The 23,480-nt window shown below is 42.9% G+C and overlaps 1 protein-coding gene across 2 annotated transcripts in view; it reads left to right on the forward strand.

Annotated features, from left to right (window-relative positions):
* The window catches only part of LYSMD2 (LysM domain containing 2), a 39,646-nt gene extending 20,375 nt beyond the window's left edge, over positions 1-19,271 (forward strand). The window contains exon 3 of one of the 2 annotated variants that reach the window (XM_019533579.1): positions 17,807-17,859. In XM_019533579.1, coding sequence (XP_019389124.1) covers positions 17,807-17,822 — 16 coding nt within the window. In that variant the 3' untranslated portion in view covers positions 17,823-17,859. Of the gene's footprint in view, positions 1-17,806; positions 17,860-18,436 lie in introns of those variants that run through there. The other variant, XM_019533578.1, reaches the window with a different exon arrangement.
* Positions 19,272-23,480: the final 4,209 nt, after the last annotated feature.

Genomic DNA, 23,480 nt, shown 5'->3' on the forward strand with positions numbered 1-23,480 from the left:
TTATATATAAAATCTATTAAAAAATATTTTCAAAAGTGCAAGAATTATGGCTACACCCAGCTCCCATAGTTCATGGTGGCACTTGATTGTTCTGATTTCCTTCCTAGAATGGCTCTGGAGATGTAAAGGCTATTTCATGTTTCTTGTGGCAGCCTTAGTGGAATTTTTCTACAGCTATAGAAGAATTAACCCTGGTGTCTTAGCACAAAACCCTGCAGTGTATTCCCAGATGCATATAGTGCAAAATCATTGAGAGTGTGTGTGTATACACATATACATAAATACACACACACACACACTTAAAGAAGGATCACTTAGGTAGAAAAACAATAGCCATGGTGCTCAAACTTCCAGCTCCTGTTCACAGATATGGTCCAGCGTGGCCCCACACACCAGACCTGGTTAAGGGGCGCAACAACTTTGTGCATGGTGCTTTGTCATCTAACTTGCTGCCCAGAAGTTAAGCATTGTGGTGTGGTATTGGCTCTGGAAGTTGAGGCAATTAATGATAGCACTAAATCCCCTACCACCAAATTTCTGAAACCATGGGGAGCCCTGCAGGCTGAAGGTTAAGCACTCCTGGCTTATAGGCTTTTGAGAGAGAGGAAGACCCAACATGCAGAGTAGACACTGAAATAAGAAACTACTTTCACTCCAGCTGGAACACAGCAGAGCCTAGAGAACTATTTGAAGATATGCTGGTATCTGTTACATCTCCTTATATTGTGGTCAGTTCAGGGCTGCTTAACTTAGATCAGAACTTAAGGACAGCTTATGATGAGAAGTTAGCTCAGACATTCAAAACAAAACAAAAACCACCACTAGAATTACTAGATCAGTTTGGTTCCAGCAGCCTCCCTGAAGATCCTCTATGATATTCAGCTATTATGAATATCATTTCTTGTAATGGAGACACGACACTCCATTCTGTAAGCCCATCCAACAATACATCCAGAAGCTTTTAGCTTTTGACAGCAGAGCAATTAATGTTACTGCAAATACACAGCAAAAAGTACCTATTACTAAAACCTAGATGGGATGTTTTCTGGGGTGTTAGGTTTAAAATATTAGACTCGTTGCAACTCAGACAAAATTTTGCCTGGAGGCATCCTGAAAGAATGAAGTATGCAATAGGGCTGTGTGAAACAGCTGTGTTTCAATTCCGTTTCGGATTTAGCTGTTTTAGAGGACAGTGATTAGTTTCGGTGTTTTGGATCACTGTCCTGTTTAGTTTTGGCCTGCAAGGGAAGCTTCACAGAGCCCTACCCAACTGGGCGGGGCTCGGGGCCCCAGTTGGGGAGCAGGATGAGACCATGGGTGGCTCGTCCAGGGGAGGGCTGCCCCCCTCTGTGCAAATGAGGAGACTCCCACACAGATCTCTGATCCCTGTCACGTCAGGCAGTGCAAAGTGACGTGGGACTGCACGGGGCAGGCAGCAGTGGCAAAGAGACCCTGGCATGGATCTCTGCTTCCTACAGAGCCAAGTCGTGCGGCAGGGACCAGCACTGCCCTGCTGCATAACCTGGCTCCACAGGGAGCAGAGATCTACGCTGGGGTCTCCATGCCACCACTGCCCTCCCCATGCAGCCCCAGATTTCTGCTCCCTGTGGAGCCAGGTCGTGCAGCAGGGACCAGCACTGCCCTGCCGTGTGACCTGGCTCTGCAGGGAGCAGAGACCTGTGCCAGGGTTTCCTCACCACTGCTGCCCTCCCCGCGCAGCCCCGGGGCAGTGCTGACAAGAAGACCCCCAGCACAGATCTCTGAGCCTTCCGTTTTGATTTGGATTCCGTGTTTAGGGCACCGAAATAGCCTGAAACACCACCGAAACGAAACAGCTGCTGAAATTTTGCACAGCCCTAGTATGCAGTACCGTGCCATATCGTAATGGGCAACAGACAGAATTCATTCCTAGTGCCCTTCAGTTACAGTGTCTGGTTCACCCTGTGGCACTTTTCTGCCACAAGTTAATTGTGAAAATGGGAGTCTGATTAGCTCAATACCCCATACTGTTGCATATGCAAGCTACTATCCAATAACAGCAAGGGCAAGGAGTGTGCTACCTCATGTCTGTTTGCATCCTCTCTCCCAAGGCCCAGCTCTGTTTGCTTGGCTGTTTGGCCTTTAAGCAAGGCCAGATCACAGTTTGGGTCTGTCTTTTCAGAAGTGCAAGAATTATGGCTACACCCAGCTCCCGTAGTTCATGGAGGCACCTGATTGTTCCAATTTCCTTCCTAGAATAGTTCTGGAGATGTAAAGGCTGTTTCATGTGGCAGCCTTAGTGGAATTTGTCTACATTTTAGTATTGGCACCTACCACTAGTTTTGTCCCAGCTAACTACTATCTGGTATCTACATAGAAAATTCTGAAGCATGTGCATGCTTGCTTTACAGCTGCTAGTATAGATTTTAGCTTGGGCTAAAATCAGCCTAAATTTATAGGGAGGATACGGGCAGATCATACATATGCTCACAATTCTCCAAGTCCCTCCCATGACAAACCAGTTCTACAGCTATAGAAGAATTAACCCTGGTGTCTTAGCACAAAACCCTGCAGTGTATTCCCAGATGCATATAGTGCAAAATCATTGAGAATAGTAATGAAGGCAGGGTAGGCTCGCTTGAAGGAAAGTTGACACACAATATATAACTGTGTTAGGTTCTGTTTGACGTAGAGTAGAGAACCTCTTACTGAAGTTAAAAACAACAACAACACCCAAAAGCTCTCATTGCTTGAACAGAAATTGAGCATAAGAGTTATATTAGATCTCACCAGTCACTAAAAAAGGATTCCTGTTGATAACAGTCTGCTCTGGTGTTTGTAAATGCATTCCACCCAGTATTAAAACCAAGTAATACAGCATGAAGCTTACATTATTAATACTGTGGTGTTTAAAAAGCAAAAGGACTTCTTCAGTATATGGTATGGCTCTGTTATTCAGTAAAATAGAGAGATCTTGGTAAGTAAACTAATAATTTTATTTATAGTGAATTCTTATATAATTGCATACACTGAAAAATAGTGACAGACACTCAGTGTTGCATCCCTTGTTCCCAAGAAGGATTTTTTAGTTGTAGCTTCCTGGAAGGGTAAGTAAATATGTCTTATAATAAGTCTGATACTTCTCCTATCAGCCTAACGCTACCTTAGTATATAGAATGAGTAGAGAGTGAAGCAGGTGTGCTGCCTGAAAACTGGGTAACATAAAAAGGCCTTTTAAAAAAAGAAAAAAGGCTACCTTAGAACATACAGTGTTGGTTTTAGAATATTAAGGCTTCATCCCCAGTTTGACATGTCTTTCTGCCCTCATTTACAATGGTGACTTTGAGGAACTTTTCCATTGCTTTACATACCTACATTTAGCAGTTGATACAAGACTTGAATATCAGAGGTATTCATTACAGCAATGATAAGATACGGGAATATCTGAGATACTCAGAGACCTGTATCTACTGTCAAGGAAAACAGATTAATGTCTTGTATAGCTCCCATAATATTTATGCTTCAGATGTGCCCCCTATAGCGCTGCATGCCATAAAGATGTAAAACAATAGCCCCTCTCCCAAAGATTTTTAGTATCCATCCCTATTTTCTGCTTTTTGTATATTCACAGATTTCAGGGGAAAAAAATGCTTCAACCAAATGTAATAAGTCATAGATAACCTAAATAGAAGCTTTGATATTTTAAGGATATGGTACATTGTTCTTCAAGACAAAGTATATATATCCCTTTCAGAATCTTATATGGAAATGCTAACTCTCTTCTTTCAGGTAAAAGTGGGACACAGCTGCAGTAGATTCTTTGAAATGGTTCCTCAAAATGGTTCTCTTTAGTGAGGAATGTACATAAAGTTTAAATACCAATTAGGAAAAAGCCATGTTTTCTGTTAATTTTGTAACATGAAGTTGAGAGCTCTCCTGACATGTTTATGTAGCTCAGACTGTTCACTGAAACACATGCAGCTGTCTCTATTTAAAATGATTGCTTATTACTTGCTTTTATTAGCATATTGGAATGATTGTGCCATTGTATAAATGCATTTGACTGTATCATTTAAATCTCACACTAAAATAACATTTTTAGCATGGTTAAACCTCCCAGCACTTACTACAATGCAGCTGTTGCCCATTTTAGCATTTTTACTTTTAAAAGGATATTATCTCGGATCATCATGATGTGTAAATTCTAAAATTAGAAATTTTGAAAAGAACCAATAGTCTTTGGAGTATCTGGCTCTGAACTAGTGCTGTGTTGCTGTGCTACAGTCTATTTACATGACTGCTCTTTTGTTATGTCATTCTGTTATACTCCCTACATATGTTTTCGTGACTCATTCTCATCAAGCAGACACAGTAGGTGGACTGATTTTCTTCAGATATTTTAATATTTATGCAACTCTTTCAGCTGTTAGGCATTGCATTGGTGATATATGGTTCATAAAGTTGTGGATAACATTTTCTGTGGTAAAAAAGTTATAACACATGATTGGTCTGTTTACTAAAGATCATTTCAGGTGGTTTTGGCGTAGTGCAGTAGCTATTTGCATACTGCCTTAAAATCCCATAACTTGGGTCCAGTTAAGATGTCATAAAGAAAAAGTGCTCTGGTACAGGACTGTTCTGCATTTCCAGGACAGACAGCAATAATCGGAGCTGTCTGATCCTCTGTATGTTGTCAAAGTATTAAACATCATACCTCATACCAGCCTTAAAAACAAACCCACCTTGTAACTGACCTTCCCTCCACCTTGCCCTGCCACCTGAAGCCGGGTCTCTGTATGTTGCGGGGAGGATGGCAACATATTTCCTCACCCTCTTTCCCACCGTCTCCATCCTAGCTCTGCTGTAGAAGCTGCATAAAGAGGCCGGGGTGGGGGAGGGTCTTAGAAAGGATGGATGGGCCACCACAGCCTGGATAGTTTATGAGGGATGGAGGTACTCCATGGATATGTGTGAGCATTTCCATTATAGAAAGCAAGTGACTCTTTCAGGATGTAATCATGTGTTTGGTTGTTTGTGTAAGGAGAATGCTCAATTCAGTATCCTATTTTTAACTGTTCTTCTAGAATTTTTACAATACAGATGTTCCCACATTATGCTTGTATGTAAGAGATAGTGGATATAGAAAGGCACTTGGGAAGGGTGGCAGTGGAGCGATCAAGTGGAAAAGCCAAATCTTTATATTTGTGAAAAACTGCTCATAAGTTTCCCATTGAAAGCAAAGAAACAACTCATATAAATAACTGCTCACTAGTGCTACAGAAAGATTTTGCATTTGAACTCTAATGCTTCCATTTTCAATGCATATGTTTTGTGTTCAGTATCTGCGTGTTTATAAGATATGTATATGGGCTGGTTTGGGAAACTGGTCAAATGCATTCAAGTAGAGAAGGGCCAAGATAATTATTTTCATTGATCCTCTCTGACCTTCTCTCTATTTGCATCATTTTCTTTAATCTATAAACAGGAGAAGCTATTTGAAATAAATTATATACAATCCTGGAGGGGAGTATATAAGGTGTACTTGTTCAAACCTGCTAAGTGCCAGGTTTTTTCCTAAAAAACTACTGTTTTGTGATACTTTCCACAGATCTGTATAGAAGCCTGGCCAACTTGCTTTATGTAGTGCCAGATTCTGGACTTAATGCAGGGGAAAAAGGCATATGAAGTATGTAGCAATATGAATTTGGAAACAGTTTTTTATTCTGCAGATACCAAAGCAGTCTTGCCATCACAATTTACATTATTCAAAACTTTATTCTCAATATCCCCTCCTAGGGCATGATCCTAGGTCATATTTCCCATGGCTTTTTCATTCCCTTCAAGGTTGTAATTTACCCAGAGCTTTTTGGGTCTTCCCTTGAAGTTGTTTAGTGTGTTCCTTAAAGTTAGCATGGAAATTTCTTTACAGATTGGTGAGCGTTAGTTTTGTACTCCAGTATTCCCCTGTACAATGTGAAAGGGTCAGTATTTTTTTTTTGAATTAAACCACTATCAAGCTGTTGGATCTGGCTTAATCTTTTAATGTTGCCAAAGGAAATTAAGTGATCACTAATGCTAACAGGAACTTCCCTCCAATTAAAATGAAACAGAACACCCCCCCTTAATGCATTGCTGGCAGGTATACAGAAAATAACATCATGAGCTAGGTAAGTTTGGTAGAAGAATCTAGATACTGTACAGTTTCTTCTTTTTTATGGGATTTGTAGTTGTGAAGGAGTTGTGATATAGTAATAGCAGTGGATTTCTTCTCCTGTGTATGTGGTATACATCACAAACATTATGGTCACCGTCTGTTCCAGATTAAGGATTGATTATGGAATAGTTTTAAAATGGTGAAAAAATAAGATTCCCATGGTCTGAAAATTGAGAAATACTGCAGTACAGCCAAAAAGCTCTAGTTAGGTTCCAAGCCTTATGATACATAATGAAGCTGTCCTCGTGCTCAAGAACAAACAAGATTACTCCTAGAACCTGCATTCCTGTTAAGAAACACTGACAGGCATTCTGTGATCTTCACTCTCTGTAAAAGGAGCCACTATGGACTATGTGAGATGTGGGTCTGCACGTAGCAGGGGCAGAGAGAATGGACAGACATTGAAGAACTGCAGAAAGCCTAACTTTACTTTCTCAACAAGTGGTAGACAGAAACTTTTTCTAATACTTTAAAAAGTCTGCTGCAAAAAAATAACCCCTCTCACTGGCTCAACCCCCCCTGCCTTCCCTCTTAACAGGGGTGTAAAAAGGCATGGCCTACAGGCTGGATCTGAACCCCAGTGCTGCCGCTGTCTCTTGAGTTGACTTAAGCAGTGTGTGCCAGATTGGCCCAACACCTGAGCCATAAATGGTACCTGCCCTAGCAAGTCCAGGATAGGGCTGAAATGCAGCACCTGCTCTGGTATCTGCACTGCATGCAGTGTTCGCTCTGGCCAGTTCAGGACCCGAGCTGCAGACTGGCCAGAGTAGGTGCTATGGATCTGGCATTTGGGGGGAGGAGGGGGGCACATAGGCAGACGGACAGGGGAGGTTTGAGGGTCCAGTCCAACATGCAGGGCTGGCCCAGTGCCATTCATCTTACTCATGGACTAGTCCCATGCCATGCTTCCACAGGGCCAGGTGAGTTCGACCAATTTTTCCATAAAAGGAGCTTTGCTATGCATCTTGGACCTCCAGCATGCCTTAGAGCATTTCAGCCTCTTTTATATGTTCAAGCATGGTAGAGTAAGCAGGTGTACCTGGCTTTGTCACATAGCCTTAGCATGGCTAAAAATTTCCTAGTTTAAGTTGCAAAGAAGGATTTTTTTTTTTCCCCTCAGGAGCATGCCTCAAGCTGTTTTTATTGTGTGGTGTTGTGTTTTGGACAGCAGACATGCAGTATAACTTTGTTAGTGCCTCACTTGTTTGCTTTTTCATTTACCACAGATAAGCAGCATCAGGGCTTTTTGGTCCAAGAAAACAATGAAGCTGCCAAAGTTCTTATAGAACTGCACACTGTTTTACTTGTGGGAAAAAAAGAAAAGAGCGATCGACTTTTAGGGCCAAATTCTGCCTGCCTGACTCATCTAAGTAAAGTTTAAATGTCAGCAGGCCTACATGTAAGAGAAAGATGAGCCAGGAGTTAGAACCTGATCCAGACCCCAAGAGATTAAATAGGTTTCCCCCTTCTCCCCCAGCTTTAATGGGCTTTAAATTAGATCCTTATTCCCCTTGGATGGTAGATTGCATCAGACACTCATTTCAAGGGATGCTATTTAGCGTACAGCATATTCTCAAGAAAGTGATGTTGCAGGCATTTATGCTTCTTACAAAGAAACATTTGTAACCAGAAGTGCTGTTTATTACAGAACCTGAACAAACAGCAGTCAGCTTAAAAATCTGGTCGATGCATCTTTGATTTGCATATTTTCTCCCTACTTTAAAAACAGATGGTGCATAAGAGCTTTATTACTTGGGAGAGAGCAGTGTTTTGGAAAGATCTCTTTTGTGCAGAGAATATGCCTTCGTGTTACATTCATCCAGATTCAGGGCAGCTATCTGTATAAAAGCTGGAAATGGCTCTTTGAAATTGCCATACCATATTTACCCAAATCCAAAGACAACTGTGAATTTAAGAGGAACCCCTCCACACCCCCAGTAATTACGTTCTGTACATTGTGGGGGAGGGGGGTGGAATCGATACGTTTCTTAGAGTTTTCCATGTAAAGAATCAAATAATTGGTGGACCCTCTTAAATTCATCCCCCTCACTACTGCTGCAGGGAAAGTGGTGGGGGGTATCAAGCAGCTGCTGATGGTCCCCTCCCTCCCCCATATCCTTTGCCTTCTTGTTCCTTTGTCTCCCCCACTCCCTCTCTGTAGTCTCTGCCCCACCCACCCCCTCTTCTTGCTCTGGCAGGCTTCATCCCTGCTCCAGCCTGGCCCAGTAGCAGCAGTGGTGACATGGCAGCTCTGGCCCCAGCCCTAACCCAGCTGGCGTTGCCACACCACTGCCACTAGTGGGCTGTGTTCCATGCCCAAGACTGGAGCAAGGGGCAGTAGAAGGGATAAATGGGGGGGGGGGGGACAGGTAGCAGTTGCCTGCCCCTACCACCTCATACTCTCTTTCAAGATGAGGGAGGCACTTCTCTCCTCCATATTAATGGAGGCGTGTGCACACACACGCACACTCTCTTTAGATTCAAATAAATATGGTAGTCACCACAAGGACTTCATCATTTTTCTGAAAAAGCATCTACTAAATCAGATTTAGTAGGTGCGAGTTGTGTTTGCATCCATTCTTTGGGAAAAAAAGAAATTCTTAGCATATGCCTCTTCAAACAGTTTTTAGAAATATCTTCACCGTGTCCAGTGATTATTGTGGGCTGAGCTAACAGCAGTCCTGCTTTTCTGTTACTCAGTTGTGCCTCATAAGGCAAACCATGTACAAGCAGTTTGAAAAGGCTGTGGCAACTGTTTTCAAGTCAGTAACCAGCCTAAACCCCATTTCAAGATGCTGGATAGTCTTAGTTTAACAGCCTTTCTGTTAACAACAATATGGAAAAAGTATATATTTTTCCCCTCTTAAGTTATAGTAAAATTAAAAACTTCTTGTAAATTGGCTTTATATTTTTTCATTCCAATTTAGTACTGCCATTTGCCTTTACAGATTGTCCCTCATTTGCAGAGCGCCACTGTGATTCTGATCTGTGCACATTAATCCCTGGTTAAGTAGTGTGGCTAAGCCTTGGAGCTTGGCATTTGCCTATTGTTCCACTGTCTACACTAGTGGGGGCCAGCTTTCGTGGTAGGCACAAATTAGCGCCACCCTTGAGTGCCACTCCAGTCTCCTTTCCCTGTCCAATTAGCTACTCCGCCTTCTGCTCCCTGCCTGATCTGCTTCTGCTTCCTGACCAATCTCGTGTTTTGTGCTCCCTGGCCTATCCCTTCCCCAGTCTGTTGCATGGCATACACAGGCTGCCTGTGCCACTCATGGCAGCAGCGCTCCAATTCTCAAGCTAGGTGCAATTTGTTTTAAAAATATACCATCTCAGAGAAACCACCAGGACATATAGAGCATCTTTTCCCCACCTTGCATCGGTAGTTTGCAACTTTTCATGTCTTGCAAAATCCTGTAGGCCATTGCGGGTGGCTGGGAGCTGTGGGTCTTGTCTGGATAGCCCATATGCAGTCATTTGAGGTGTAGTTAAGATTTTTTTTTTTTTTTTTTTTTTTTAATTCCTTCCTACTTAGGCATCTTCTGTAGAGATAAAATCTAACACTTAGATTACAATTAGGATCCAGTGCTTTTGCCTGAATGACATAATTATTGGAATAGGGAGCATCTACTACAACATTTAGTTAGGCCATGGTGCAAACTTGCATTTGGATGAATATTTTGGCATTCTAGGAAGTCAGTAGTTTGTCTAGTACATAGAACAGGAGAGTCAAGATTCAGTGTTTCCAAAGAAGAGTGGGACCTTGGATATGCAATTGAATCTTCTGCAAACTAGTTTACTTCCGTACTAGAGCAGCTGTGAGAATTAGTATTAGTGAAGCAAACAAGCTTATTGACAGGAGAAAATGGGCTTAAGGCAGGTGGTGCTCTCCTCTACCTTAGGGGTTTTAAAGAAGAAGCTGGATAAGCACCTGGCTCGGCTCATCGCTCTTTCCCGCCCAGGACAGGAGGTTGGACTCTGATCTGTTGAGGTCCCTTCCAACCCTAGCATCTATGAATCTATGAGCCTACAGGAGAGCTAGGTTTAAGGCAGAACAGCCCTTCTTAGGAAAGGTTCAAAGCACAGACATTGCCCCAGATATTTTAAAATGCATTCTCTCGGGAAAAGATGATCCTCTTGTTAAGATTTCCCTCCTCCATTAATAAATATTCAGCTCACGTAAGTGATGTGGTTGTTAGTAACAAAGCACGACTATTTTTAGCAATGTCTAAAAGAACTCAGGTATCATTTTACTATTGCCAATCAGGGAGCTGCTAATCACAATGGATGACTGAATAAGGCCCCTGCCAGACATGCAGGTAAAGATGCAGTGGGATCTGATGTGGCATGGCAGGAAGAGTGACTGTACAGATCACATATGCATGGTAGGTAGTGTGATTGTGGGAACTGAGCACAGATCCCATTGTGTTTTATTGCTTTGGCAAATAGCAAGTTCCTACAGCTGGGAACCTCAGCAGATGGACTGATAGTTGCTGGGCACACCATACATCCCTACAGTAAGAAAGCCCAGGTCAGCTGCTGGCTCCCAGGCTCAGGGGCTCATGGTGTTCCCCCCAGCTGGGAGCCCTGTTACCAATGGGCACACCTGGCCACATGGTCAGGTAATATGCGATTATATAAATATTCTTTCATGGCAGGCTTCCCCACTTAACTAGCATAAGAAGATGCTTTGTATCTATTACCTGTGGAAAAAAGAGTAGAAGTATGATTAGTTTGACAATGCTCACATACACAGTGCCTGATTTATTACTTAATGTTGCATTTGTTAAGGGTTCACTGTGCAACTGTAATACGCATTTATTACTTTTTGATAAGCAGAGGCCAAAATTTGTTTGCCTTTATTCATTTGAGAAGCACCTTTCTTCAGAAATAGCCACCGTGTCTAAAATGCTTCTAAAAGAATAATCAGAGAAGTCATATTTGATGTTTTTGTAATGTCATCCCTTACCATTGTGCTGGCTGGAACATAACAGAGACCAAGTGCAACAAAACAGCTTTAGGAGTCCATGTTGGTATAGTTAAGGCAGCACATATAGTTGTCAGAATTCTTGAAAGTCATGCTATTGCTAAATGTAGTCAAAGCATGGGAATGTAGTAAGTCATGCACATGATTGTAAATGAAGAGACAAAATAATTTATTGCAACCCAAAAGGCAAAGATGAAGGTGTTGAGAAGCTGGCTGTTATCACTACCTTGTAAAATTCTGTTTATAACCTGGAAAATCATGTTATTTACTTTTCATTAGCTACTAAGCAATGGGATGACTCGACAGGAAGTATTCTGTTTCATACCCATAAACTTTAAATCCTTCAAGTGAAATTTTAGGTCTACTGAGAAAAAAAAAAAAAAAAAAAAAAAAAGTGTTAAAAGGTGATGGGGGTGAACACATTTATTCCCATCAGCAATAGTTCAGTGGCATTTTTACTGAGGGAGTATATTTTACATAAATTGGCAATGTCATTCAAGGAGATGAAGCATAGGGACCAGAACACAATTTAAAAATCATTTTCCATTTACTGGATCTAAATTCTGTCTGCATAAGAAATTAATTATAAAGTTTTGTGCTAGCTGCTATTGATGGAAGCGGGAGTCCATATACAAGTATGAATTCTGGATAAACAATTACTTAAGCAAATTCCTAATCTTTATTTAATTATGGGTAAACAAAGAAAATCCCAAAGACTCTGGAGTAAAGCACCATGGGTTTCTATATTAACATCAAGGTTAGTAGAATTACTACTTGCACACAAATCCAAATACTTTCTCTAAACAAGATGAAGTCACATGGACTGAGGCATTAACAAGCTAGAGGGGGAAGAATCCTTCACAAAGGGTGCCTCCACTTCCTTGAATTAGGGTGCATGTAACACATACCTCCATCAGTTCTTCTCCAGCCACATAACAGATCCTTCAGGAAACCATATGGTTCCTACAGTTTGCATTTGACATCAGACCATCCAAACAGTGCAGAGGACTTAAGCAGCTGCCTCCCTAGAACTACACTATCAGCCCTGGCCAGATCTCAAAAGAACAGTCTGCACCAGTAATTCAGACTACATTCTCTGTCCTGCAAATAACCAAGCGTAGGTATTCACTGAAAAGTTTACTTGGATGCCATCTCCAATCCTGTCCTGTTTCCAACCCATTCTCTCACTGGAGTTTAGAGGTGCTTGCTGGTCTGTCCCAAGGCATAGGACAAACTCAGGGCTTCGGTTCCATTCGGATTGGTAGTCCACGCTCTGTAGTGAGGAGATGCAGGCAAAGCCACCTGAGCATTGACACTTGCAGTGTCATATTATTTCCCTGACCTCCTGTGCCCGGGAAGACAGACATGTTATCCCATAAAACACAGACAGAAATCTGAAGTGTTTAACGTATTGCATCAAGAACAATAGGATAGGATCCCAAAGTCTCAGCCACACAAGCAGGAGTTACACCATTATCAGAGTAACTGCTCACACCTGGACACCACAGAACATTGAGTGAAGCTCTCTTTTTGGTACAGGGATCCCAGTGCACTACAGCACACGGTAAGCATTTTCAGATAGGGCCCCATTTAGGCTCATAAATACCTTCACGATTCTGGGGCCACAGATTTTAATTATGAAGGAAGTTACTTGAAAGTCTTTTTTTTTTTTTTTTTAAAAAACAATACTACTATTGCTGCTACTTGCAGTGAGGATACTTAACATCCACTTCAGCCTTCTCGAGGGCTTTGAACCAGATATGTTCATACAGCATTTAAGGTGTAGAACACATTTTTAGTGCTTCCATTAAGAGCCACATGGATAGCAGGGCCTACAGGAAAGGGTAGTTCCTTTTGCTATATAAAGCAAGTCTTTCTCCAAGCCAGACCAGTAAGTCTTTGGAGTCCCAGACAGATCAGGACTCTACTGTGGTATTCACATCCTAGGGATTTCCATTTATAGTAAATCTTTAGCTCATACTGGCATATTTAGCAGAATCTAAAGAAACAGAATTTCTCAGGGCAAGTTTGATTCCCGTCAGCTTGCAGAAGCTAAATGGCATGATTTGGTCATTGGTTGGCATTTTTTAGGCTTGCATTTTTTATCTAAAATGCATTTCCACTTATTTGGAATGTTTTCTGTAAATGAGCATGCATAAGTTATTATGCTAGCCACATACATACTACTATGTATTTGATAAGCACATTTTTCCAAATTTGGACAGATGCATGCAAATTTAGCATTATCCAGATTCCTTTTAATAGTGTTTTAGTTGAGGTACAATTGAAGGTATGTTTAATATGAGTTTTATTACTCACTTAGTGTGGTCTCAGTTTCCCCAAGTCAATTGGAGCCCTCTAGTAGCCTGCTGAGACTTGTTTAAGCACCTTAAACACCCCACCAGTCACCTCCCTCACTCTTGCCTGCCACAGCTTTTCTGTTCTTAGGTGTGTTTGGGAAGATACCTTCCAATAACTGGAGTGTGGCTTAAAGTGTCCAGCTCCACTCTGCGCTATACACTGGGCTCCCCCCTCTCCTCATCTTAGCCCACAAGCTCTTTTTGTCCTTTGTACGGCACTCAGGGCCTGCACCATCTGCACTAGCTCACAGGCTTCCAACAGCCTGCCCAGTAGTGGGATCTAAGCCCCACTGTGGGGAGTCTTCAGTGGCCTACTTTTCTCCCCTTCAGCCACTCCCATGCCTCCTGGCCTTGCAACCAGTCCACAACAAACAAAATAAACTTTCCCCACTTATCTTTAGGCAGTCCCTCATAGTAGCTCCTTTCAGCCAGGGCTGATGTACTGCCTGGCATCCCAAGTCCACAAACTCAACACTCTGAAGTGCTTGCTCCTCAGGATATATCAAGTCCTGCTTCTGTTAAAGCCAGCCCAAAACCTGAGGCTGCAACCCCCAGGCCTGGCTTATAGGAGTCTCTGTTCCATCCCTTCCTGGCCATCTGACCCAAGGTTCCTTAAACAGCAGTCAGTGGCTCCCTATTAGCCTAATTAACAGGCCAGCTGCTATTCTTCCTGTAGTGAACTGCTCAGGGCTTGGCTCCTGCAGCTTGTCAATTTAACCCTTTGGTTACAGCAGCTCCCTCAATTCTGCTGCTTGATGCCATCCTCTTGCAGGGCTTGGGTAGTGCCTCTCAACTTACTGGAGACTTGACTGCCACTTCTCCCACAGCTCTGGGCCTGGCAGTGGCCTCTCCGTAGTCTGAAGGCTTATGTCCCCTGTGGGGTGCCCTTGAAGGTACAGCGTCTCTCTCTGGGCTTTCCTGTTTTAGTAACAGGGGTCCTGTTACAGTGATGTTGAGGCTTGTAGCAAGTATTACCAGCAATTATAGAATTCAAGCTTTGATTTAAAAGTACAACACTTATGGTTGCAGAGTTGACTGTCTGCACATGAACCAAGTATAATCACTGACATCTAAAGAGAGAGGGCTGTGTGCCACTGTTCTTAGTCAGAGCACTGAGCAATTCACACTCAAAGGCAGGCTCCCCAATCCCCAGCCTACTAAGGAGAAGAGCCTGCAGGGACAGGCACGGAGGTCTCAAGAGTGGACTATGTTTGTATCACCTCATGCAACATACCTGAAGGCATACACAACTTACATGCGTTTCCACTGCTGCTAGAACTGCCTTGTATGCACCTTGAGGTAGAGACCCCATCTTACTATACATTGGTTGTACTGCAGTAGTGCCTAGGAGTCCTTGCCATAGACCAGGCCCCTACTGTGTCAAGTGCTGTGCAGTCCAGAGATCTCTCTAAGTGTCCATAGCATGTCTGGTTAGAAGGGGCCAGTTAATCTTCGGGTGTCCTTTATATCATAGTTCATTAATTCTGACCAGTTATCCCTGTGTCCAACCTGCTAACAGTGTTACTTTGCTTCATGTATGATGCTTTACAATAGGGCTGTCCAACATGCTGCCTGCAGCCACAGCTGCAGCCACAGTTAGGGTCTCCAGGCTGCTCTCTCTCAGCCCAGGAAGCTGTCAGGGGTAGGTAGGTGACTGTGTACAATGCTCAGAGGATGGGGTTGGGGGGTGCTGCATGCAGCACAGTGCAGCATGTTGGGGGCACCTGCGTGCATGACCCACGGGGGGAGGCGGGGAGGCATGGCATGGCATGCAGCCCCCGCCACTTAGAAGTTGGACAGTCCTGCTCTATAAATAATAGTTCCAAAGAAATTAAAATGTTTAACCATTTGGTTCAAATGCTTTTTTCTGGATACTTCAATTTCAAAATAATAAAACTTTAGACCAAGGACTTTCTTTGTTACTAGGCAGGGCTAGATTACACATGCATGCATATACCACATAAACACATGCTTCCAGGGTACACATTGTCACTGTGGGATGCAGGCATGCTTCTTGTATGTTCTTCATATCTGCTTTAGAAGCAAGAAATTAAGTTTCATTAGGATTTCACAAACACACACCCATATATGTAATGGGCATATTACATGCCATGTCTCCTCCTGCTTTTGCTAAACTGATGTTGGATAAGCATACCCTAATGATTACTAGCTTTTTAAAGATTTTAATAGTCTTTTAATGAGTATATGATTGGACTTCCTGCAAGAACAAGTTTATTAGCAATGCATTCTTGAATAAAATGGATTCTGGACTCTCTGCCAGGTCCCTCCACCCTCTTTTTCATTGCCTTTTTGTTCGCCAGATTTCCATACAAATGCTTTTTATACCCTCAGATCACCACAGAAGTACAAGTGATGACAACCATGCTGATTCCTTGGCCTTGCAAGGTTGCAGTTTGCTTTTACACTTGTCCTTCCCAATTTCCTTCATTCTTTAATATGGTCTAAGGCTTTTTCAGTGGGTGATGAAGTTATCATTGTAGGGACATCTTGCCTAATGTGAAATGCTTCCTTTGGACATGCAGGCAGTTTCATGTGATCCACAGGTGACAGTTATGATACAGATTGACTAAAAAAAGATACTAGTGTCCCACTAGTAAGAAAGAAAGATTCTTTCTTTTAAGCAGCACAGAACAGTTAAAGAAAAAAAGGATTTTGCTCTTCTCCTGACTCCTTGTCATTCAGTTCACTGCAGCACTTCAAAATTTGCAAACAATAGTATTTGTTGGTTTCTCAACAAAATCAAGTGGGTCAGAATTTTAATGATTTCCTCCTTCCTCTTTGAGTCAGATTCATAATAGGTGTTAGGATTTAGAACTCATTGTTACAGTTGCCATTCTCTTTATTATAATCTTCAGAACGAAATTTGATTTTTATAAGCTTCTTCAGATGATGGTTGCAGGAGGAGCTGGCCAAGCCAAGGATGCTTAGTGTGGACCATGGTAGAGCAGGGATGGGCAAAAATATGGCACACTGGCTGCATCTGGCCAGCCAAATGGTTTCACCCAACCTATGGATGGGTGTCTACTAATTCACTCCATCTGGCTTGACCCCAGGCTGCCCCTGCTGTGCTTACATGGGGCAGGGGCAGCATGTGTTGTGCTCCCATTTTTGCTTGTGGGATGGCCTTGACTCCAGCCCTGCAGGTAGAGAAGTGGTGGGGGAGGGGGGAACTGGCAGCAGTGGCAGTAGGACTGGCAGCGTGCAGGGTGGGGGGAGGTGGCTGCAGCATAGGTAGGTGCACAGGATGGAAAGTAGGGAAACAGCAGAGGAAGGGTGGCAGCAGTGGTGAAGTGGTAGCGGTGGGTGGGAGCAAAGCGGCAGCTGGGCAGGAGCACAGGCCCCATGCCAGTGCCCTGGAGCTGGGCCAGCAGGAAACCAGAGTGGGGCAGCAGGACCATGGAGCCCGGGCCCAGGGTCAACCTGGCTTCATAGTGTGAATTTCACATGCAGTCCACCCAAGCTATGCACCTCTGGGGAGATCTCTGCGCGATAGAGCTGGTGGCCTGGCCCTGCTTGCTGCTATGTGCAGGCCATGGGAGATGGCGGGGAGCTCTGCGTTATGGGGCTGCACTGGCCCCACCCCTCTCCCTGCCACCTTGGCTGAGCCCCATGACCTGCATTGCCAGCTTCATTGTGCAGGTCTTGGTGGGGCTGGACCTGCACACTGCCACCATGTGCAGCTTCAGGAGCTAGGACATTCCAGGGACTGGGGACCCCGCGTACACGCATTCCCATCTCAGCCACCCACACACAATATACAAGAGTAAGACCGTATTTTGAGCTCTTATGCAATTGCCTTCAGATAAACTATGCAAAAACGTAGATCAGTACAAAAATAATTTTAAATACAATTAAAATAAGTTCTAGTAAATGTTTGATTTTTTTAGTATACGATTTGCTTTTTTTATTTCCTGTGGCAAGATGGCAGCACCCTCCCTCTCAAAAGGAGTACTTCCAGGGCAAGGGGAGGGACTTCTCATGACAAAGGTTAGGGGTTAGAGATGGGACTTCTGGTCCCACGGTGGCAATCAGGAAGTGGGGCACCCAACAGGGGGCATGGCTACCCTTGTGGCCCTGGACAGCTCACCAGAACTCATTAAGCAGCCCTCTAGCCAAAGTAATTGCCTGCCCCTGTGGTAGATGTTTTGCACCTGTTCTGATCACTTGCCGAGATTTTTCCTGAGTCTGTATGTGGGGTTGAGCCAGAAACATAGGTATGGCTTCATCATCTATCTCCCTTGTTGCTAGGAATGTAAAGGAATGAGTTAACCAGAGAAGAAGAGGACAAGTTTGTAACCCAGAACAGTTAAGCAAATTTAGTTTTCTCTTATTCCCTGCCCTGCCTTCCAAATTTTTCATTTGGGCAGATTGAAGAGGACAAACACCTTGTCCTCTTCACTCATGCTACTCAGCCAGGGTGTTTTTTTCCAGTTTAGGATATCTATGTGAACCCTTTCAGACAGGGAGAGTCTGTACATCACCTAACACACAAGGCCCCATGGAATCATGATGCACAAATTCCTCTTCCAAGGCAGCAGGAGTGGGACGTGACAGACTGAAACACTGCACTTGCTGGTCCCTCGGGCTGCCTTCAGGACAGGGATTGTAGTAAGCATAGAATTCAGGCTCTGGTTCCTAACCGCAGGGCCTCATGGTATTCAGTTAGTACTGCTTTTCCTACTTCCAGCTTCATGTTCTTGAAATCATCAATTAGCCTAATGATTCTGCTGATGTAATATTGTAGCTGTAGAGAGCAGTTGAGATCAGTGCCTTTCATCTTGAACAAATATGGATATGTTTTATTGGTTTTGAGACCAATTCTCTTGTCTTTCAGTTATCCTCCCTCCTTATCTGACCATACTATTTTTCCCTTCTCAGAGAGGAAGATGAGGAAAGCCCCTATGCAACTTCTTCCTATCAGCAGTAGAAGACAGACACATGATGACCTAGAAACCTGGAATGAAGACACAGTTCTTAAACTAAGCAGCTGATTACTCTGAAGCAAGTTGTTTAGACTGAGCATTGCCATGTGCTTTTTACAAGTCTCAATTGGGTCATTTCACTGACTGTAATTGCACTGAAAATTTGACCTCTGCCTTCCATAGGTAAATGTCCTTATACTATATCAAAAAAGGATTTTAAGCCTTTCAAAACTAGCAATTGCCTTTGTATCCCTTCTGTGCAAATTGTAGCATGGTAGCAACAATATATCCTTAAGGTCACCTTTACACAGGACATATCAATCTTTAGTACATATTTTGTAAATACTTCCTCAGATAAAGTGTGGGATATTGAATTAATTGTAAGTTCTGCTCGTCGGTGGAAACCATGTAAAAGTGACTGAGATGTCACAGTCTTGATTCAGCAGTCTTAGTGCAGATGTTTGCTATGGAAGGTCTTGCCCCTTGCCATGCCAGGGGCTCCCAAAGCTGTCCTTGAATTGTGTCTGTATGGATGCATGTGTGTATATAAACAGCATCCATCCGTTTCAGAAATGATGAGTTTGACCCATGTTGAATGGGTGAGAAAGCCTTTATCAGCAAATAAACTATTTAAGTTTGCAATCTTGACTTTTTGGAAATAAAAGGGAAACAGTTATATTAAAAAAAAAGTATTTTTCTTTGTGCGATAGTGATTTGGCATATGAATGTGTGTTGTGTGCAATTATAAATTGTGTAATTTTAGTTTAATAAATACAAAAAGCTCATATAAATATTGTCTGTTATTCATATTGCAACCTGTCTGATTTCTACTAGAGATCGTGCTGAGCAAAGCCATTTGCAGATGCACATCAACTTTGAATGTTAGTACAAAGCAAAGAACAAGTGCCTGTTATTGCACTATAAAGTATAAAATCATCTGCCAGAAAAACCACACAGGTTTTCCCCTGAATTATTTTCATTTTGCACAGGAAGTGAAGATAAGCAGACTCCTACATCTCAATTTCCTGGGGACTTTTGTATTCTTTGGAGACCTGTGAACAAAACAGAAGAGAGTGAAAGCCTGTAAACTACTTCATTTTAATTGATCTATTTTAGGACTTTTTTTGTACTGAGAACTAGATTGTCCCTGTTCTTTCCCCACTCTGGATGGGTTAGCTAGGAAATCCACATTCTAAGCAAGCTAGTCACCATACCAACATTTTTAATCTCACAGGGCAAGTTCTGGACATTTGCCCAAAGTCCATTTCCTTAAACTTTATGTTTGTTCACAGAACTGTACAGAGACAGTTCTTTCCCTATACCAAGAACACAGCCTCCCAGAATACCTTCAAGTGCTGCCTACTCAACCTCCTGCCATATGCAAGAGGCTTCCTCCTGCCATTTTTTCCTGTCTTTAAATACCCCTTTTGCTACCACAAAGCACTGATCTATAATGAGCAAGAGTTGGGGGTCTTCTACCTCCCCTTTGCCTGCTCACCTTGTCCAGTACAGAACTGTTATGACGCCACATATAGGAGTCACTTTTGCTCACTGGGGATGGGGAAAGAGCCATTAGGCAATAGAGTTAAACAAGTAGGAAAAAAGGGCTAAGACTTGAGAAGTGTGAAACACCAAAGATATGGGCAATAGGGACATTTTGGACACTTTCAGAAGACTGTAGAAATCAAAGGTTAGGAGTTGATGTGAATGAGGACCAGGAGCTATGCTAGAGAATGACTTGAATATCTAAATCAGGGGCAGGCAATTATTTTGGGCAGAGGGCAGCTTACTGAGTTTTGGCAAGCCATCAAGGGCTGCATGACAGGCAGCCCAGGGCAGATTAATATTAATTCTCTAAATTTTTTAGGGGCCCTGCAGGCTGGTAGAATGGCCTGATGGGCTGGATCTGGCCCCCGGGCCGCATCGTGCCCACCCCTGATCTAAATCATTTAAGTAGATGCTGGGTAACTTTCAGTTTTAAAGAAGTTTCAAATAGCGCTGGAAAGAGAGGATGTGTTGTCAATATTGGTTTACCACACAATTCAAAATCAAAGTACCAGGCAACTGCTGGGAGGAGGCGGTTAATAATATCAGTGTTGCATGCAGAATTGGAGCCTGCAATAAGACCAAACATGCCTTCACTACTCCCTCTAAGCACTTTGCTTTCCAGCTTGGCAAAGCTGTATTCCAAATAGGCAAACACGCAAGCTAGGAAAACTAGCTGGACTTGTGCGAGTCAGTATGTAAATTATGGGCATATTTATGTTAGTACCAGGCAGAGAGCAAGCTCGAGTTTTCTTTTTAAAAAGATCTCTTCGTAAGACAGACTTACTTGATAATAGGATCATCAGGAGCAAGGATGCAGTCACTACTCAACGTGGTTAAAAGAAAATTAGGTGGATAAATGAACAGCAAGAATAGAAACAGCAACCAAACTGTCAGGTTCCAGGAAAGGTGATGATTGCATTGTTTTCCCCACAGTAAAAGGGTTTCAGATGTCTGAGCACATAACTCCCTAGAGACAGTGCTAGAATTGATCCAGCTTTTAACGCTGCCCACAGCTCCAAGTCTAGTCTAAGCAGTAATACAGTTCACAGCTTGAAGGGTGTTTCCTTTTGTGACTGATGATTAGCAGGGATCTGGGTTTTCCATTCCCCACGGAAAAACGGAGTAAACTGTGGGTTTCATCTTTTAGCAGAGGCAAATGTGGATTTCTCGTTTTACCAGAGAAATCTGTGGATTTTGCACTTTTGCAAAGAGCTCTCTACAGGCCATGTTCTTTGGAGTGCCGGGTTGCACATGCTGGGCTGCGGAGGCCCTGGGGGAGGGCAGCAGGGCAGGAGCCCAAGCTTGAAGCAGGCAGCTCGCAACCCCTGCCCCGTGCGCAGATCTGGGGGGCATGGGTCTCCCCTGTTTGTCCCCCAGGAGTGCAAACTGTGGCAGGGAGCAGGCCTGAACTACCCAAGCCTACAGTGGGCAGGCAGCAGGACCAAGGCCATGACTACAAAATCCAATGTAACCAATCCCAAACATTCAGCGAAAACCTATTTAAAATAAAAGAATAAAATAAAAATAAAAGACAACAAGAGACATCCAAGTTCTTTTTTGTTTGTTCTTAGTATTTTAACAAGGACTTGTAAAAAACAAAAACCTCTCTGAACTTTGTTCTACTGCTCCTAATACATAGTAGTTTCAGATACCAGCACAACTTCAGGCATTGCATTTTCAAGATGAGAAATGAGAATTTAACTCTAAAATTCTCATCTGTATCAGTGCAATAAATACATAGTGCTGCTATTGAAGTGCATAGGTAATTGTTTTCTCAGTGTTGAGGGGAGGCAGAAATCACTGGCATGGATTTCCCACCCACCCAAAGAACAAAAAACACACCAAGCAAAGTCCCTTACATTCCTCATTTCTCAAAATGACTTTCAGAAGCTGCAGGAGCTCCAACTCAGAAAGTAAAAAGTTTGTGGGAATAAGAATTTGCAAGTCAGGGAAAAAAAAGAAATAGGAACAACATAGATACAAACAAAATCCAACTTGCAGAAAAAAGTCAGTGGTTTTCAATCATTGGGAGTGCTCTTGTCCCCAGTGAGAATACAGATATGAATACAGGAATTTTAACTTGCCAAATGGACTGTTTCAGTTCAAAGAGATAAAGAAGTACATCTTTGAAATACTGTTTCTGACACACCAACCCTGTGTCAGATCCACGAAGGGCTTCACAGCAAACAGACAAGTATATTTCCTGAGATGCTCTGTTCTTCGCATCACTCAGGTAAGGCTGTATTTTATTTGACCAAACAAAAATTGGAGTTATATTTATTCAGTTACTTATTTTTCCTCTCTTAAACACAGTAAACAGTTATCAAGAGGCTGAACATTTTGCTATGGAAAACCACTCACAACACCTACATCCCAACTTCATTTTTAGCTAAGCCAGCCTAAATCCACAGCAGCTCTGTTTCAATTAATAGAACATCTACAGCTCTTACAGTTACTTAGAGAGAAGCAAGTGATCCTAGAACTCCAGCTGCATTCTTGCCATCTGTCCCCACAAGCTCATTTAATTTGAATTTTCTACTACTCGATGCCATAGGCAAAGTATCAAGGAACTAGGCCCCTATTTGCCAAGTATATCGTTGGTACCTAGAACTCTGACCACAGCCCAAGACATTTCTAAAATCCATACTGCAGATAGAGTTCAGGCATTTCTATTCAGTGTCCTTCAGCCCCAAATATGTTGCATCTTCCACCATTGTGACCAACAGGATCAAATCACAGCTACCAGCATGATGGTGCGAATACAGCTATGGTTACCCCATGTAGGGTCTGATTTTACAGCCCTTGGACAGGAATGTTGCTGACAAGGATAGACGGCACATCTACACATGCATTAATGCACCTTTTTTAATGCACATTAGATTTAGTACCTCCCATGAGAGGTACTAAATTAATGCACATTAGGATGTGCTGATGCACAATAGCACGTTTGCACACTTTTTAGTGACAGTGTGCAATAGACTTACTGTGCATTAGTGCAGCGTCATTTTTTTTACATGACACTATGATGTGCAGTAAAATAGTCTACTGAGTATTAAAGTGCATGTATAGGCATGTCCTGAATTTTTCATCCCTATACGGACCACAGAGCCTGACATAAGCGTTCAAAAAACAGCATAGCACAGAAGAAGTATTTCAACCACCCTGGGTACAGACCAAAGCTTTTCTGCCAGTATTTTTAGCACCCAGAACTACTCAAAGTAAAGTCTGCCTGAAGCAGGCTCCTACCTCTTTGGCATCTGGTATAGTCCTGCCTCCATTCTCCCTCTTGAGTGGCGTCTCCAGTTGCAGGGTTTTCCTGGTTTTCTGGCCAGAGCCTGCAATGCGATGCTGTGGCTAGTAAAGTGACCAAAACGCTGGCTTGCATCCATAGATGCTTCTCAAGCAAATCCCGGGACGTCATTCTCCCCTTGTACTCGGCCTTGGTGAGGCCG

This window comes from Crocodylus porosus, unplaced genomic scaffold (assembly GCF_001723895.1).
Source record: "Crocodylus porosus isolate Cpor-Errol unplaced genomic scaffold, CroPor_comp1, whole genome shotgun sequence".
NCBI classification, from domain to species: Eukaryota; Metazoa; Chordata; order Crocodylia; family Crocodylidae; genus Crocodylus; species Crocodylus porosus.